Source organism: Melospiza georgiana, chromosome 28, assembly GCF_028018845.1.
Source record: "Melospiza georgiana isolate bMelGeo1 chromosome 28, bMelGeo1.pri, whole genome shotgun sequence".
NCBI lineage: Eukaryota > Metazoa > Chordata > Aves > Passeriformes > Passerellidae > Melospiza > Melospiza georgiana.
The window spans coordinates 1382682-1400915 of NC_080457.1; the positions used below are offsets into that span (position 1 = coordinate 1382682).

General features: G+C 54.3%; 2 protein-coding genes across 2 annotated transcripts; one reads left to right on the top strand and one right to left on the bottom strand.

Annotated features, from left to right (window-relative positions):
- Positions 1-3708: 3708 nt before the first annotated feature.
- On the bottom strand, positions 3709-8727 carry LOC131094256 (myosin light chain, embryonic). Its single transcript, XM_058041795.1, has 7 exons — positions 8543-8727; positions 7709-7736; positions 6979-7128; positions 6285-6458; positions 5809-5886; positions 5017-5060; positions 3709-3924 (listed from the first exon to the last, which is right to left on the bottom strand). The coding sequence occupies exons 1-6, from the start codon at positions 8627-8629 to the stop codon at positions 5032-5034; spliced, it is 546 nt and encodes a 181-aa protein (XP_057897778.1). The 5' UTR covers positions 8630-8727; the 3' UTR covers positions 3709-3924; positions 5017-5031.
- A 2741-nt stretch (positions 8728-11468) lies between these two features.
- LOC131094252 (parathyroid hormone/parathyroid hormone-related peptide receptor-like) lies at positions 11469-16605 on the top strand. The gene is made up of 13 exons (XM_058041784.1): positions 11469-11540; positions 12414-12519; positions 12917-13027; positions 13136-13260; positions 13399-13493; positions 13802-13976; positions 14306-14459; positions 14613-14673; positions 15207-15273; positions 15511-15609; positions 15861-15998; positions 16083-16124; positions 16297-16605. The coding sequence occupies exons 1-13, from the start codon at positions 11469-11471 to the stop codon at positions 16603-16605; spliced, it is 1554 nt and encodes a 517-aa protein (XP_057897767.1).
- Positions 16606-18234: the final 1629 nt, after the last annotated feature.

An 18234-nucleotide genomic window follows, 5' to 3' on the forward strand; every position in this document is an offset into this window, starting at 1 on the left:
GCCCCCAGGGAATGCAGAACTCGCACTTGGTGCCACAGAACGGGCTCTGGGGATCCCCAGCTGTGTCGGGAACCCCCGCGTCTCTCGGGGTGCTGGTCCGAGGGCTCCCCCTGCCATCACCAGCGCGTCCTGAGCCAGCCCGGCCCCCGGCTGGGTTGGGCTGGTGGTTCCTGCGACCCCATTCCCATTGCCGGGGTCGGCACGGCCCAGGTCCTGTCCCTGCCACTGAGGGGTCCGTGCTGATGGTGCTCCCCACGTACATTCAGGCACGATATCGCAAAATCGCAGGATCATGTGAGTTGAGAAAGACCTCCCAGATCATGAAGTCCAATGTCACTAGAGCAGAGCACTGAGTGCTACATTCAGTCGGTCCTTGGACACCTCCGGGCATGGGGACTCCGCCACCTCCCTGGGCAACCCCTTCCAATGTTTAACAACCCATTCTGTGAAGAAACTCTTCATGATGTCCTCATATCCAGGAGTAAAACTGACAGACTGCAGTGTAAGTACATTGCAGGCAATTTGCCAGTTACAACTTGGTTGTGTTTGAAAGTGCAATATCTGGCACATAGAGCTTTAGCAAAATAATGGAATAAAGATGCACAAGTAAACACCAATTTATTAAATATACTGACCTGTCAATGGCCACCTGCAGCTAGCAGAGGCCTTCCTTCTCCAAATCCTTCTGTGGGCTTGCTGAATGAGCCATAGCAGCGCCCTGATGCACACACACCTACACACGGACTCTGTGCTCCATCTCTGTTCAGTGCTCTGCACTTGCACTCGGGCCCCAAGGTCAGATCCTGATGTGCTGCCAAACACACGTGGGCAGGGGCTGTATCTTTATGTGAGAACAAAAGCTGTGTGTGGAGCAGGAGGGCTCAGCCTGCCTCCTTCTCCTCTTTCTCTGCAAGGTGTAGTTACAAATTTGTCACTGGCAGCAAATCTGTGGGTGTTTGCATTCAGGGTGTGAGCAGGCGGGGCTTTCTTCAATCCTTCACCTGAGACAAATAACAAATTTTAACTGCAGAGCAGTGCTGTGCCCTGGGATGCACACCTGGTTTCCTAATCAGGTTGTTCCAAGCCATTTTGCCAGACAAAAGGAGGGTGTGAGTAACATGACAGTGAAGTCAGAAGGCCTTTGGCCTCACTCACTGATGATGATGATGATGGTGGTGTGTGTACGTGGTCTGGGGCTCCAAGGAAGGAGCCTTTCAAGGAGCACAGTCCATATTCACCCTGCTCCTGATCTCATGCACTGCAGATAACTCCTCCTGGGGATAAAAGCTGGCTCCATCTGTCTCTCCCGTTCCCCGGGGCACAGAACTGACATCCAGACCTTCTTTGGTATGAGAATCTGTCTTATCACAGCCTGAGGAGATACAGGCCCTCCAGAGCGTGGGGGCTCCTTGTACCTCTCCTCAGAGTCCCTTGGAATTCATGTAAAACATCCAAACTGTAAAAGGTCAGGGTTTGCTGTTGTCTCTGGACATCTGGATTTACAGAGGCTCCTCAGTCCTACAGTGCAGTTCTGCCTGTGGGGTCACTCACTGGCACCCAGAAATGTTTTTATAAATGTCCATGGGACTAAAGCTGCTTTCTCTGGGGAATCCTCAGCTTTTCCAGAGGAGGAGGGGAGCAGCCTTGCCAGGAGGAGGCACAAGCAGAGGTAGAGACATACATACAGTGCCTGTTCAAGTGCATCATTCCAACCTGCTTTGCTACAAACCAGCTCTGCTTTATCTTAAAGACACACAACAGGTCCCTAAAGTAAAGTGTGGCTGGCTCTTCCCTCAGGGGCTGGATATTTCACATGGAAAACTGTTTCCTGTATTTGTCATTTCCCACTGTTTGCCTTCTGTCTGTCTCTCCGCAGGTCTCAGTTTGGTTTTAATTTGGTGTTACTCCTTTCACCATGGAATCTGTGGGCTCAAACACAAGGCCTGTGCTCTGCACAGAGGAGTGAGAGTGCAGCCTCTTGGCTTGCAGGGAGGGATGTCACAGCTACAGCAGGAATATCACAGCTAGCAGAGACACCAAGGCTAGGAGGGATCTCGTGGCTGTACGGGAAAATCATGGCTACAGCAGGAAAATCATGGCTACAGCAGGAATATTGTGGTTATAGCAGAAATATTGTAGCTGCAGCAGGAATATCATGGCTACAGCAGGAATATTGTGGCTACAGCAGGAATATTGTGGCTACAGCAGAAATATTGTGGTTATAGCAGAAATATTGTAGCTACAGCAGGAATATTGTGGCTACAGCAGGAATATCATGGCTACAGCAGGAAAATCATGGCTACAGCAGGAATATTGTGGCTACAGCAGGGATATTGTGGCTACAGCAGGAAAATCATGGCTACAGCAGGAATATCATGGCTACAGCAGGGATATTGTGGTTATAGCAGGGATATCACAGCTCCAGGGCCCCCAGTCCCTGCTGTGGATTTCCTGTGTGAGCTGAGCCAGGTCCCCACCTCTCCTCTGCTCCATTCCTCTCTGCCACAGCACGTTCTGCTGCAGGAGCCAGTGCCACAGCAGTGACAAGGACAAATGTGACCCCAGAGCGAGTGTGCAGCAGGCAGGGTCCCTTCTGGCCCTGTCACCACAGTGTTCTAGGGGGTTAAAGCACAGATAGCACATTAAAAACACGAGGTGCACAGATCCTGTCCCATGGAAGCTGTGGGAATAGCACAAAGGGGAGATCAAATCTAATCTTGCATCTATAAACAGCTTATGTTGCTTTTTATGAGCGGTTGAATCAAACAGTGGGAATTGGAAGCAGCTGTTACTCAGTCACTGCACAGGAACGAGCGAGTGGCAGCTGAAGCCAACACATTGGAGCAAAAGTGCCTTCAGTTTCTAGTCAAAGGCTGAGGGAGGACGTTGGAATAAGGAACAAATCAAAGGAAAGTGTTTTCTGCTCCCAGGTGTTCTGCTGATGGGAAGGCTGAGTTATGTGTCATGAATTATTCACCGCTTGTGGTGGTGCTCTGAAGATTGCTTTGCAGGTAGGAAGAGGGGGAGAGAGAGGCACCAGCTTGTATCACACAGCCCCCAGACAGCTCCTGGCTGGAACACACCATCTGCCTGGAGAAGAACCATCCAGGGACCCCATCCTGGCAGGACATCACCCACACCCCATGAGGGTGGACCTGGCCCAGAAATATCTGTTCTTTCCCCATTTTTCTTCTCCCTTGCTGATTCAGCACGAGTCAGCTTTCTGAAAACCTTCAAAACTAGACTTTTGGATGTCTCATTGATACAGAACAAAGAATGATTTTCATGCTTTTCTGATGTTTTGGGGTTTTAAGGGCCTCTCCCTCTTTCCTCCAGTGCTGTTCAGCCTGGACCTGGAGGGAATGTTCGTGGGACAGTGTGATGAAGAATGGATGGCCTACAGTTTTGGAAGAGGATTGGTTTTAGTGCAGAGAGGAAATCAGGAACCTCCCAAAACTAAAGGATGTGTCTTTGATGCAAGCTGCCCCTTGGGCTCTCCTTGCTCCAGGTCTGCATCAGCAAGAGGCGACCAGGCTGCAGCCCAGCTCCTGACCAATGCCAAAGGTGGGGTGAGGATCCTCATTTACAAGTCTGAACTCTTTGCAATCCTGCCTTTTCCCCCCTCTCCATGGAAGTACCCTGTTACCAAGGGGTCTCCTCCACCCACCGTGTCAATAAGTAGACCCAAGCCAAAGCAGACAAACCATACAGGGGAGGAAGGAATGAAATTTAATGAGACAAATATCACAGGAAAAATCTGAAAAGAGTAACTTGAGGTTTAAAACCTAGTTGCAGATGTGTCACTGAGTACCAGGCCCAGGCACACACACGTGGTGGCCAATGATGGCTTAGGCAAAACATCCAGGGAAAGGACATGCATGGAGGAATCTTCTCTTCTTGGTGGGTTCAAGCATTCCTGAGAGCCTGGGAGACAAATGGGAGAGGTCTGAATGCAAAGAATCTTTGGGATGAGAGTACTCAGAATATTCTTTCTCAGATGAACCCAAAATGTCAAAAGCTGTAATTCAATACCATTTTAAAAAGAGTTTTATATGCAAATAGTTACGTGAAGAATTAAATCTCCTGTCAGTGGGTGCCACCCAGCCATCTATATTGCTGAGCTGATGAACAGGAACTGGTGAGAAATGGATTAAAAAGGAGATAAAAAGGAAGCTGAACATTCAAAGTTCAGACTTCTGTCTGTCTGCATTTAACCTTCTCATGTTTAAAGAGATTTTGGGAGGAGAGAGATTTTTAAATGTTTAATTTGTGTATTTAGCACTATCTGAAGGTGATTTTTACCCTTTTTTGCCCCCTGGCCTCCTGCCTTTTATATAGCTGAGAGACAGGAGAAATGTTTAAAAAATTAAATAGATAATGAAATAATAAGAAATTGGAGGGGAAGCTGGGGCCAGGCAGCAATTTGGATTTTCTTTTCAATTGAGTAGATTTTAGAGGGATAATTCAACCTCAAAGAAACCTCATCCCCTTAGCAATGTTTCTTTCTTTTCCTCAGGCAGATCTTAAGGAACATGAAAAAGTTTAACAAACACCCATGGGACATTTTCCTTATTCTTTGTAACATAATGGGAATGTTGATATTTCTCAGTTTGGAAATTTCCTCTCTAAGTCCTAAATATTTTCTTAGCATCGAGTCATTCACTGATGCAGGTTTAAAAATATTGATTTCCAGAGGCTGCTGTTGACCCCCTCAGCTTCTGGCATGTTAGAAAACTTGGCACCCTAAACCACCTTTTTCTTTCCAAGCAGAGACTCCACCCAATTACCCAGACCACAAAGGACCATCATAGTTGTGATTCTGTCCTGATAAATTTTAATTGGCAGGAGTTACAAATGAAATTCTTATCATCAACATAACTTTTGTGCCTTCAGAGCTGGGATTATTCCTGTGGCATTAATCCACTACAGGTTTGGGTTTTGGCTTCCCTGCCCCTGGCTGTTACTTGCAGGATTTCCAATTTTGGAGTGAGCAGCAGGAGACACCACTGAACTCACCTGAAGTTTCTCCTTTCAGCCAGACATGATGTGCTTGACAAAAGCTGAGGAGAAATGAGAATGTGAGGGGTCAGGAGATGCTGTGAGCTGGGAGGAGGCAGCAGGAGGGACCCCAGCCCAGACCCCCAGGGATGAAAGGGATGCTGTGCCAGGGCTAATATTCCTCTTTCTGTTCCCACTGTTTGCATGCCATCCCCAGCCTGGTCAGAGTGATGCCAACCCCTGGAGATGAGCCAGTACCATTATCCCCATTTTTCTGAGGCCAAGGGAAATGGGTCCCCTCTTTTCCTCACTGCTCTCCACTTTTAAGGGTTCCTAAATTTAACCACCTCACTGCTCTCCATTTTTAAGGGTTCCTAAATTTAACCACCTCCTATTCCAGATTTTCACCCTCTTGGAGCAGCGAGTGATCCAGGTCTCCAAATGTTCCCAATTAGCCTCTGCTGGGAAAGATGCTGGCTTTGTTTATTTTCAATAGATTGCAACAAAACAGTGCCAAAACTGTGGATAAAACAGCCCTGAACTCCTTGGAAACATGCTGTCTTCAGCTGCTTTTCCTGGAAATCACTGGCACAAGCACCTTGTTCCCACCCCAGCTGACATGTCTCAGTGCTTTTTTGGAAAGGCTTTGGAGGGTGGTCCACCAGTGTCACAGAATCGTGGAATATTAAGGTTAGAAAAGACCATTGAGAACATCAGGTCCAAGCAGAGCCCTTGCAGAGGATGCATTTTGCACCCTGAGACAAGGCAGCCGTGTCTGAGATGGCCCCAGTGGGAATGTCCTGCCCTTACCTTCATAGTTGATACAGCCATTGGCATCTTCCTGCCCTGCCATGAGCTGCTCCACCTCACTTTCTGTCATCTTCTCTCCTGGAACAGGAGGATGGAGAGGTGAGGGAAGGATTTTCAGCCTGACAGGACTTGCCCTTCTTCCAGATAACCAGAGACACCAGAGGGAGGAGAAGGGCATTAAAGCAGAGCTGTGTGCCACTACTGAGGAATGCTGGTGGGAGATGGCGGAGAGAGAACCACACTGCAACTGTTGTCTGATTACTGAGGCTGTTCGGGAGTCCCCATATTGCCTGGGTCATGCATGAAGCTGTGCCATGAGGTGGAAATGGCCGCACATTCACAACCAATGACTCCTACAAGAGCCCGTGAGCAGCAGAGTGGAAAGGGCCTCTGTGATATGAGACACCAGGCAGCTACCTCAGCCTCTTGCCCAGACACAGCTCGGGGCTCATGCCGTGCCCCCGGGGCAGCCTTACCCAGCGTGACCAGCACGTGGCGCAGCTCAGCCCCCATCACCATCCCGTTGCCCTCCTTGTCAAAGACGCGCAGCCCTTCCACAAAGTCCTCGAAGGTGCCCTGCTCCTTGTTGCGGGTGAAGTGCTGCAGGATGGGCAGGAAGGTCTCAAAGTCCAGCATCTTGGTGTTCATTTCTGGAAGAGGAGGAGATGGGGTCAGATATGAACCCTCACAGGGCTGAGTTCAGCCTCTGAGGGTCTCCTGATTAACTCTCTTGGTATCTTTTCCATCAGAGAAACCCCATGAGGAGACAGAACTATTGTATTAGAGTTGAGATTGGAAGATCCTTATGAGGAATGAAGTATTAGCATCAGGGGACTGCACAGAGACCCCTGATATCAGCCCAAAACTAAACCATCAGGTGGGTCATCTGTCATCACAGTAATGTGACCACACTGGGACTGGTCTGGTTATACCAGTTTGCACCAGTTCAGTCTGCTAAGCATCACTTGCCACCATTCCTGTGTGAGGGCTGCCTATCCCCTAAGTCATCCCCCATGGTATGGAGAAGGGAGTGAAGGAATCACACAGGAATGAAGCCTGTCTGCATAATTTCCTTCCCAGTTCCTTCTCCTTACAGGGAATGTAACCCTCTACTTGCTGACAGGGAGCACAGGAATTGCTTGTCCCACCCTGTCCCCAGCTTGCTGTCACCTTCTGGTTTGGGCCTGCCCAGCACCTTGAGCACCTCGGCGTTGGTGGGGTTGTGGCCGAGGGCCCGCAGGACGTCCCCGCACTGGCCGTAGCTGATCTGCATCGTCCCCGCAGGCGTCCGGTCAAACAGCCCGAAGGCTTCTCTGAACTCTGCAGGGAACAAGAGCTCAGAGCAGCCCCATTCCCACTCCAGGGAAGCACATCGTGCCTGGCAGGCAGGGAAGGGACAAGGGGACAAGGGACAGACACATGTACATTGTGCCCTCTGAATGTGCCCTCTGAATGCATCCAGCCCCGAGTGAGCTTGCACAATGTGGGCTGAGGTTTGCCATACTCCTTAAAGAGTCACTTGGCTGCTCGAGCAGGTTTTGTCACCTCTGCAGAGCTGGCTGGGTGACCTGCTGGATCCCTGCACTCTCAGCAGCTGGCTTTGCTGCAGGACATCCGTACTTATCCCCTTTTCCACTCGGATCTCCGCTCTCTGGGGCTGTCCCTGTGTTACCAGAGGCTGTTGCTCTCACCAGACTCCCTGACTTTGAGCCAGGCTGCATCTTGCACTATGAATGAAAAATACCTTTTCCCTGCCAGGCTCTGGATCCTGCTGGCCTCTCCCGCAAAAGGGGATTTAGTGTGTGGGGCCTCAGCTCTTAAGTCTGTGGTGAAAACTACCTGGAAAAAGGATTCCCCATTTCTAAAGCCATGTCAGAGAGAAGCTGAACTCAGCACTTACCTTCAATCTGCTCTGCCGTGAATTCAATCTGTAAAGAGAAGGAAGCAGAGCTGGGCGTGAGAAGTGGACTGCTGCTGGAGGGAGCAAAGGAACTCTCCCCTCTGGACCTCTGCCCCCCCAGGCTCAGAGCAGGGGGCCATATCCGTGCCATGTCCCATTTCTATGCCATGTCTGGCTGAGCTGTGTCCCCGACTGCTTCTGCCCTTGCTGTGGAGCTGGCATCCCTGTGGAGAGCACAGCTGGCAGCAGCAGGGTGGGATGCTACCTGGCAGGCAAGGAGGGATGCTCAGACCACAGTCAGGATTATTTTGGGTGTAAAGGGCATTATTTTAGGGCCTGATCGCAAGTTCAAGTGATTAAACAGCCTCCATGCTGAGCCTGCTCTTAGTAACTCTCCTGCCACAGCTATGGCTTAAAAATTGAAGTATCCTGAGGAATCATGGAAAAAGTGAGTTCCTGTTGTGGAGCTGTCAGATAAAGGATGCTCTTATGTGGAGGAGGCAACACAGGCAACAAAATACTTTGTGATGGAGACAGTGGGTGGCAGAGCAGCTTTTTATTGCTCCTGAGGCCCCGACACGGGGTCTCAGCAGGAGCTGGGGTTTGACTGCAGCCGCAGCTCTGGGGGTGGTGTCCCGGTTCCCTCCACTGAGACATCTCCCCAGCGAGGACAGCATCACTCCCAGCCTGCTGCATCCACACAATCGCATAATTTTCCCCTCCCAAGGCTGGCTTGCAGCCTGGCTAATGCCATTTGCAGAGCGCTTTGCATCGCCTGTGCCTGGCAGATGACAGGCACGGAGAAACGCGGTGACGTCTTCATTCCTCACTCACCTTCACGCTCTTGGGATCGAAGGCAGGCTCCGGGCCGGGAGCTGCTTTGGCCGCTTCCTTCCTCGGGTCGGGTTTCTTGAGCGGCATCGCGCCGGGATCCGCGGAGGTGCGGGATGAGTCGTGCCGCCCAGCGAGGGAAGGAACGGAGGGATGAAAGGCAAAGGCTGCTCCTTCCCTTATATACGGAGCCCAGTGCTCACCCTGGAGGGGCAGGCCAGCTGCTGGAGCAACTGCTACTTACTATAAAAGGAAGAAAACTCAAACGAGAGGGGCCCCAATTTGACAATTGCCCATTGTCATCGGCTCCTGGCTCCACGGAGCCACCAGCCCCCCCCCTCAGCTGTACAGGGGGGACATGTCCCCCTCCAGCACCTGCACCGGGTGGGCTGCATGGGGGCTGCTTGCTAAATGATCGCTGAAACCTAAACGCGGATGGCCACGGGGGCCAGGCAAGAAAATAGCAACAGGATGGCTGATAAACCTGCCCTGATAGCCACGGTGAAACGCGCCTGTCTGCAGGCGGGCTGCGAGGGCCAGCGCTGCAGAGCCCTTCTAAGAGCAGGGTTTACAAAGTGCTGCTTCAAAGGAGCTCACAACTCTCTGAACACTCCCTTGGCCTCGTGCTCAGGGTCTGCTTTGTCCCAGTCTCTCCCCAGGGGTGAGCTTGAGCCCTGGAAAAGACCAGTGTAGGTGCTCACCTCCCTCAGGGGTGGCTAATGAGGAGATGGAAATGATGGCCAAAGCACAAATCTTTCCCAGTTTTGCACAAGCCATCCCAAGCACCTCCCAAACCTGCAGGGCAGATGGAGTCTCCATTTGGCTCCTCTCCAGATGCTGGGCAGGCTCTGGTGGGAGATGCTCCTGCTCTCACCCTCCTCTCCCAACTGAGGGCTCACAAAGGCACAGAACTCACTGAAGTTCAGCATCCCAGAAAATGGGGCTTGAGGGTTTTACTGAGACATTCTAAACCATCAACTTAGATAAGATGTGTGGGACACCAGGGCAAAGGAGGAGTTACGGGGGTCATTCTGGAGGAGGGAGCAGCCACAAACTGCTGGGAATTCTCTGTGTGCCATCATCTCCTCATTGCCAGCAGAGACTGGGGGGCTGAGGGGGCTGGATGGGTGTCATTTGCAATCATTGCTTTCCAGAGCTCTCTAGAATATAAAGAGTCATTTAGCAAAAAAACTCAACATGTTTTGCTAAGTTTGAACTCAGAGCCTGGGTCAGGAATTAAATTGCCCCTGAGCTGCCTCCCCCTCAGCATCCATCAACACCAAAATAACCTCACCTTAACTCCATCTTCATCCCCCAGCAGCTTCTGGGTCAGAAATCAGACCCAGCAGAGCCTTCAGAAAACATTCCTGGTTCAGTCTGACTGTTTGTCCCTTGCTCACCCTCTGTGCCTGTGCAGCATCCCAAGGAGCCGCTGGCAGAGCTGCTGTCACACCCACGCCATGGCTCGGGCAGTGGACACAGGCAGCTGCAGACAATGTCCCCAATCCCTCCTTGATTTTCAGCTGATGGCCACCGCGGGGCTCGTTTTGCTGTCTGATTCCTCAGCAGGAGCAGCAGCCCCTCCTGAGCCCTTGGGATTTGCTGTGCTCCCTTGGCCAGGCTCTGACCCTTATCACACAGCCAGGGGGGCTCAGGCTGGCACCAGAGCGAGCTGCCTTGCCAGGAACACCCCAAGGAAGGCTTGGGGGGCTCTGCTGCTCTGTGCAGGACTGGGGCACTCACAGAGGCAGCAAGAGCCGTGTCTGAACATGGATTGTGTGCGCCAGGGGAGGGGCCCAGGCTGGGAGCTGCTGTTCCAGGGATTTGGCACTGGGCTGCTGAATTCCAGCCTCATCCCACTAATGACAACCTGCCTGGGGAAAGAGGGCTCCCCTCTCTCTGTGCCTCATTCTGTGCCTGGGGGGACGCTGGGGCTGCTGGGGGTCACAGGGTGTTGGAACTGGCTGGGTGGTGGGAGCAAGCTGGGCATCAGCACGACCCTGAAAGGCTGGGGACAGCCCTGGGGCCATGCCAGGGGCATGCAGGTGACAAGGCATGGTGACAGCTGCAGTGGGACCAGCTCTGACCTGATGCCCAGCGATGGTGTGGACCCCATCTGGGTGGCTGCTCCCTCCACCTCCTGCCCCAGGATGGAGCCTCCAGCCCCTCTCCCGAGGACACTGAATGCAGATGTGCCCTGAGGTCACTGTGGGTGCTTGGGAGAGCAGGACAGATCCCAGCATATCCCTAAAACACACCCCAGCCCCTGGAGAAGGAAAAGGGTTAAACTGGCATCTGCCTGAAGGACATCCCATTGCAGGAGCATCAGCTCGAGGTGCTTGCTCACGTGCTTGCACCCTCTGCCTCCCTGCCTCCAGCCACCTCGCTGGCATTTTCCCCACCTTCCTCCCGCTACTTGGGACCAGTCTGGGGCCAGAAGGGACTTAGGAGCATGGGGGCCGTGGGGGAATGCTGTGACAGCTGAAAAATGAGCCACCGAGCAGTGAGAGAAGTTTCTGAAAAGAGAAGAGGAATCTGCCTTGAATGAAGAGGATTTTAGCACCTTGGGCTAAGCCAATAAACCTCTGCCATCCCCATCCGAACGGGAATTGTTTGCACACGCTCCTGGAGCTGCTTAAAGCAGGCAAGACACAAAGAGAGAATAGGATCAAGCATGGTGGGGGAGAAACCCCCCTGCCTGGAGAGCCTGTGAGCAGATCCCTATAGGGATCCCACAGGGACAAGGAACTCGCCCAGCCCTGATCTCCCAGGGACGGGCCGTGCCCCCAGTGCCCCCTCACCTCAGCGGGGCTGGCAGCCAGGAGGGTGCTCCCAGAAGATGCTCTGTCCTGCTGGGCGCGCCAGCCCTCTCCACCGCTGGCAGCCGTTCTGCTCCCTGAAGTCCCCATCCGAGTGACACGGTGGCACCATGGGGACATCTGGCCCAGTGGGAGGCATCCTGGTGACTCTCCTCTGCTGCTGCCTGCTGAGCTCGGCTCTGGTAAGTCTGCGTGGCCCCGGGGCTCCCCCGCTCCCTCTCCTGGCTTTAAATGTTGTGCCGCTGGCCCGGGCAGGGCTGGCTGTGCTCCCGGCTCTGTCCTGCTCTGCAGAGCTGCTGGGCAGGGGGGGAGAGCATCTCCACTGCTGCTAAAAGCTTTCCAGCAGCCATGGAGGCACTGCAGCCTGATGGCTTTTCCATTTCTTGGACACATCCAGGGCAGGGGTCAGCGCCTCGGAGATCGGGGCAGCAGAGCGGGCACATTACGGGCACTGCAGGAGGGGCTGGAGGCAGAGCTGGGCACAGCCAGTGGGACTCCCACAGCCAGGCCCCCATCCTGCTGATGCACCCCCAGGATCCCTCTCCTGCCCCCATTCACCCACCCAGATGCTGCTTTGGGGAAGAGCATGGATGGGAGTCCTGGATCTCCTCTCTGGGGCCAGATTGGCTGTTCTCACTGGAGGCAGTCTGGGGAAAGTGACCCTTCTGCATCCCAGCTCCTGTTCACTTCCAAAGCTGTGTCCTCATCCTGGTCAGCTCAGCTTTGTCCAGCTCAGCACAGGCAACAGGGACACCCAGCACTGCTGGTGGTGCGTGACAGGGAGCTGGGGCAGAAGCCCCACTGATTTCTGCATATAACCATGAGCAGGAATGACCATGGAGAGGGTGGGAAGGGGCTTGGGGTCAGCATCAGCTTTGGAAGAGGGAAAAATGAGAGCAGGAATTCAGGAAGAGCTTTTCTCTTTCCTGTGTTGTTGAATGTACCCAAAGCCACCCAAACCTGACTCTCCTGGAGGGGGCTGGGAGAGCACAGCCATGCCATGACTTGAGCCAAGGGGCTGGCACTTGGGTGACACTTGGGTTTTGTCTGGGCAGGTCGATCCTGATGATGTTCTCACGAAAGAAGAACAGATCTATCTCCTGGTGGAGGCCAAGGAAAAGTGTCAGAGGGACATAAAGGCCCAGCTGGAGAAGATCAAAGGTATTGTCCCTCCCCTGTGTTTGGGTGAGCCAGCCCTGGTGGAGCTGGTTACACCAGGGGGAATGCTGTTCTCTCTGCTGGGGTGGGATGGGGCTGAGGACACTCAGCTCCTGGGCCTTTGTGGAGCTCATGGCACCATCTGTGCTCTGAGTGCAGCCAGCACTGGCTCCAGCATTTTCCAGACAGCTCCATGTACACCAGAAAGGAGAGCTGGGGAGGGGCCTTGCCCCATCTGGAAGAGGTGGGATGTGTCCCCTGGCTCCCTGCAGCTTCTCCCTCTCCCAGCCCAGGGGAATCTGTGGCAGAGTTTTCCTCCCCCTGGTCCAGCACACACCTGGGGAAGCCAGAGGTTATGCTGAGGCTTGAGATGTGAGATGTGTCTTTGCTCTTTGGCCAGACCCCAGCTGCCCTCCAGAGTGGGATGGGATCATCTGCTGGCCAAGGGGCTCCCCCAGCCAGGAGGTGTCAGTGCCTTGCCCTGATTACATCTACGACTTCAACCACAAAGGCAAGTCTTGTACCTGGGCAGAGAGTGACCTCACCCTGGTGACCATCCACGGAGCAGGGACAAGTCTGGGCTTCCTTCTGCTGCCACAGCGCTCGTTGCTGTTCCCAGGTCACGCCTACAGGTACTGCAGTGCCTATGGGACCTGGGCCATGGCTCTCAGCATCAACAAGACCTGGGCCAACTACACCGAGTGTGCCCTGCTCTTCTCCTCCGAGAGCCGGAGCCACCAGAAGGTGACCTTGTTTGTCCAGGGGTGTGATGGGGGCCAGGGGAAGTGCTGGGGGCAGGGGCTCTTCCCTCCCTGCTCCTCAAACCAGCCCTGCTGCCCCTGTGCTCTGGCAGGGAGGTGGAGCTCAGTCCTTCTCTTCCAGGAGGTGTTTGACCGCCTGCACCTCATGTACACCGTGGGCTACTCCATCTCCCTGGCCTCCCTCATCGTCGCTGTCTGCATCCTCTCCTACTTCAAGTAAGGAGAAGCCAAAGTCCCTCCCATGTGGGAGAACAGGAACCCATCCCATTGTCCACACACATGAGCCTGGGGAGGGGGCAGCCCCCAAAGGAATGGGAACAACCCCAGACCAACCACAAACATCAGCCAACTTCCCAAAGCCCCAAACATCCCCAGTGTGACCAGCTCCTGATGTCTCCACCCTTGCTCCCAGCTGTGGTTTCTGTGCCCAGACACCCCAGAGCCCCCTCTGAGAGCCCCCATTGCCTGAGCCTGAGCGTGGTTGGGCAGCTGGGGTTTGGTTGGGTCACATCCCTTCTCTGCAGGCGCCTGCACTGCACACGGAATTACATCCACATGCACCTCTTCACCTCCTTCATCTGCCGGGCCCTCAGCATCTTCCTGAAGGACCTGGTGCTCTACTCGGGCACGGCGCCCAGCGACGCCGACAGGAGGGAGGACGACTTCAGGGCTCCCTTGCCAGGACAGCGGGCACACCTGGCAAGTGGTGCATGGGGGGAAAGGGGGATTTGGGAGCCCTGATGCAATGGGATGTGCTTGGGATTCTCCCAGGCTGGGCTGTGCTGCTCAGGGGCAGGGGATGAAGGTCCAGTTTGGCTCTGCCCAGCTCCTCCCTGTCCTGGAGACCAGAGCCTTGGCCTGTGTACAGGGAATACCTGTCCTGTGGGAAGGAAGATGCTGGAATATCCCAGAGGAGATGCAGGTCTCTGCAAGAAGAACATGGGGCACAGCTGGGTTTTGGTGACCAGAAAGCAAAAGCCACCAGGTTTTGCTTTTGGGGACCAGCCTGACACAGGCATCTCCCACAGGTTGGCTGCAAGGTGGTGGTGACTCTGTTCCTCTATTTTCTGGCCACCAACCACTACTGGATCCTGGTGGAAGGTCTCTACCTGCACAGCCTGATCTTCATGGCCTTCCTCTCCAACAAGAACTACCTGTGGGTCCTCATCATCATCGGCTGGGGTGAGCACAGACCCAGTTCCAGCCTGGCATGTGAGCTGTGGCGTGGCTGAGCAGCACTGAGCACCCCGGGAAGGGCAGTGGGATGCAGGAACTGCTTGGATGTGCAAAGGTGATGCTCCAACCCTGCTCCTCACTCTGTCCCTGCCCTTCCAGGTCTCCCTGCTGTGTTTGTGTCCATCTGGGCCAGCGTCAGGGCCTCGCTGGCAGACACACAGTATGTACACCTTCTCCAGGGCCTCTGGGAGGGGGAGAGTGGCTGCAAATGCCAGCAAAGCACCAGAGCTTTATGGAAATGAAAATTTTCAAAAAGAACAACAGGATGGAACACATATTCAAGGCTTGTTCATAGAATTGTCAGTAATGCAGAGTGATAGTGGTTTTGTTCTGTGTTTGGGAGGATGGTGGATGCAGGTTTGCAGCATAAATTGATCAATAAACAGCAGAGATGGATGCTAAAGGGCACATTCGGGAGTGAGACACTTTAAAAGGAGAAAGGCCATCATATGAACAATAGGGGTTTGGGATGAGGTGGCCAAGGAGCCCTCAGGAACATTAATGCTCATTTAAAGCTGCTTTGCCCCACCATGATGGTTATAAATGCTTGTAGCCACAGCTCAAGATTTACACAAAGCCCATTAAGGGGTGGAGATTGGGAGCTGGGGGTGCTGGGGTGGTTAGGGGTACAGGGAGCCATCCTTCCCAGTGGAGTCAGGTTTCTCCAAGGAGTTTCTTTACTGGTCTTCTCAGGTGCTGGGACCTCAGTGCAGGGAACATGAAGTGGATTTATCAGGTCCCCATCCTGGCTGCAGTCGTGGTAAGAATCCTGTGGATGAACCTCCAAATTCCTTTTGGGGAAGGAGGTCACTGGAGTTTTGTCCCAGCCACTCCAGCAACCAGGGAGAGCCCAGAGGGATCCAGGGGCTCTGCTCCCTCCTGCTCTGACCACAGCATCACTGCCATGTCCCTGCCTGCACCTCACCCAGAGCTGCCTGTCTGTGTCCCTGGGGCTCCTCGGGCAGACCCCACCACCACCCCGGGTGTCTCTTGGCAGGTGAACTTCTTCCTCTTCCTCAACATCGTCCGGGTGTTGGCCTCCAAGCTCTGGGAGAGCACCACGGGCAAGCTGGACCCCAGGCAGCAGTACAGGCAAGTGCAGGCAGCACCAAAGCCTCGTGTCCTGCCTGTTCAGCCAGGATGGCTCCCCGAGGAGGAGGAGGAGCAGAGGTGTGGGAAGGGCTGCAGGAGTGAGGAAGGCTGGCAGGACAGCGGCAGTCACTGGATTGAGGCCTGGCTCTGGAGTGCTGAGCTCTTTCTGCTCCCACCTCCAGCCTGGCCATTGTGGGGCTGGGAGCTGCCCTGCAGGCCCTGGGGAATGGCTCTGAGGTCTCTCCTTGCAGGAAGCTGCTCAAGTCCACGCTGGTGCTGATGCCGCTTTTCGGAGTGCACTACGTGGTGTTCACGGCCATGCCCTACACCGAGGTCTCCGGGCTCCTGTGGCAGATCCAGATGCACTACGAGATGCTCTTTAACTCCTCCCAGGTGGGCTGACACTCCCAGCACTGAGGGACGTTCATCCAGCAGGCTCAGGGACCTCACACTCCACCTCTTTTGGTCTCTTGGCAGGGTTTCTTTGTGGCTTTTATCTACTGCTTTTGCAATGGGGAGGTAAGTGGGAAGAGTGAGGAGCGAAGCTCCCTGTTCCAGCCCCAGGCTGTGATAACCAGAGCAAAAAGCTCAGATGCATCCCTCTCAACAGGATTTGGAGGGAAAGGGAGGGAAAAGGGCAAGGCAAGGCGGTTTTGCTGTCCCGGGCACAGCACCCCCTCTGCTCCCCCAGGTGCAGGCCGAGATCAAGAAGGCTCATTTCCGCAGGCTCCTGGCGCTGCACCTGGGGCAGCCGGCGCGGCCCGGGAGCTGCTGCTGCGCCGGCCGGGGCTGCCGGGCCCCGCAGAGCCTCAGCACCAGCCTGGCGGGGCGGGCAGCGGGCGGCACCCGGGGGACGCTGCTCCCGAACCGGCCCCGCCCGCCCGGCTCCATCCCCGCGCAGGAACCGAGCCAGAGGGGCCGGGGGGAACACACGGGGGATTTGACAGAGCTGACTCAGTGCCACGCCAAGCCCAGCAAGGAGCTGGAGACGATGCTGTGAAGCGGAGGGTGGATTTCTCACCTGGGCCTGGAAGGAAGCTGATCCTCACACTTCGGGCTCTGCTTACACTTGAATGGAGAGCCAGGGCTGGGACAGCAGCCAGAACAACCCAGCTCCCTTTCCATCAGAACCAGGGTGCAAAGGGACCACGAACTCTCGCTCCTCATCCACCCCGGCCCAAAAACAAACCATGAAACCTCATTCTCCTCCACATGCAAGTGACTGATGCGATCTCTGTGCTTGCAAAGCCTTGAGTCCTCACCAGGAGACACCACCGTGCTCCCTCCTTCCCCCACAAGTGGGAGGTGGCATCTCCAGGGGGATAAAGCCCATCCCATGAGCCAGATCCTGCCTGGACTCCCCCACCCAGCACCAGCTCCAGCCCTGTGCAGCCAGGGGGAGCACAGAGTGCCCGTGGGGCTGTTCTGCACCTCACCCTGCCCTCATGGATGGAGGGAACACCAACACACTACCACAAACTGGAGCGGGAGGCACTGGGACAGGGTGGGATGAAGGAGGCAGGACAAACTTTATGGCCTGGAAGGGTGCAGGGAACACTTGAATCCCCAACACTTAATCCATTACCACAAAGGCCCCTGCATGCCACTGTCCTGGCCCTGTCATCTCACTGCAGGTTATGAAGTGAATAAAGAGAGTCTGTCTGGCTTGTTTCCACCTTGTATTCCAGCCTGGTCTGCTCTCCCTCTGCCCCTGCCCTGCTGGGAAAGCTCACTGGGAAAAGGCTTTCCCAAGGAGCTGTGTTGAGGGCAGATAAATTAAACAGCATGGTGGTGGTGGCATGGAGCATCTTCTTCCTGCACAGCTCCTCAAGGCAGGAATTTCTTCCCAAGGACAGGCACCAGGTAAATAACTGTGCATTGCCATATCTTGCTATGGTGCAAAGTGAGTCATAGGGAATGGAGGGACAAAGAGCCAGGAGCTATGTCAGGGAAGGGCTCTGTACATGATGTACATATTTAAAATCATCTCTTGGAAGGAATTAGATGCTTTGGAAGACACCAGAGCCCCTGTCAGGGCAGCTGGAATGCTGCTCACACTGCTCCCTTGTTCCCAGGGAAGGAACCAGCCCTCCCATGGACCTCACACAGCCCTGCAAGCTGACATCTGTGCTCCCTGGCACTGATCAATATTTAATCACTCTCTTCCCAAGAGGCTCCTGGGAGAGGGGTGAGGAATTCCAATAATCCTACAAGGAGCAGAGGGAAGTGTTAACAAGAAGGGGAGAACCCCCAGCATATGCCTCACACGGGGCAGTGAGCTGGGATCAGGGAAGGGAAGGAGCAGATGGCAGCTCAGACTATGGGGCTATTTTTACATTTTGTTTTGAAACTCCAATCTTTAATTGCAGCAATGAACCTTCAGGGTGAGAAGGGGAACACAGGAGCTTGTAAAGCCCTGCCAGTCTGCCCTGAAACACTCTTGGCTTCACACCGAATGTGCAGAGCTCAAACCAGGGCAACAATTCCTGCCCAGACTGTGGGGATGGAATTCTGGAAACTATTTTAAAATAAAACTCCAGCAGATCAGAGCTGGTTTCTGAGGGGGCCCAAATAATCATGTGGTGTCTGAACTGTAGCCAGGTCAGGTGGCAGATCCTGGGACTGTTGC

Coding starts and splice junctions, on each gene's coding strand:
- LOC131094252 (XM_058041784.1), top strand. CDS start 11,469: ATGGGGACATCTGGCCCAGTGGGAGGCATCCTGGTGACTCTCCTCTGC. Junction 12,520..12,916: donor CCAGCTGGAGAAGATCAAAG/GTATTGTCCCTC, acceptor CTCTTTGGCCAG/ACCCCAGCTGCCCTCCAGAG. Junction 13,261..13,398: donor AGAGCCGGAGCCACCAGAAG/GTGACCTTGTTT, acceptor CTTCTCTTCCAG/GAGGTGTTTGACCGCCTGCA.
- LOC131094256 (XM_058041795.1), bottom strand. CDS start 8,629: ATGCCGCTCAAGAAACCCGACCCGAGGAAGGAAGCGGCCAAAGCAGCT. Junction 5,887..6,284: donor CCACGTGCTGGTCACGCTGG/GTAAGGCTGCCC, acceptor CTCCTGTTCCAG/GAGAGAAGATGACAGAAAGT. Junction 5,061..5,808: donor TGGCTGTATCAACTATGAAG/GTAAGGGCAGGA, acceptor ATTTCTCCTCAG/CTTTTGTCAAGCACATCATG.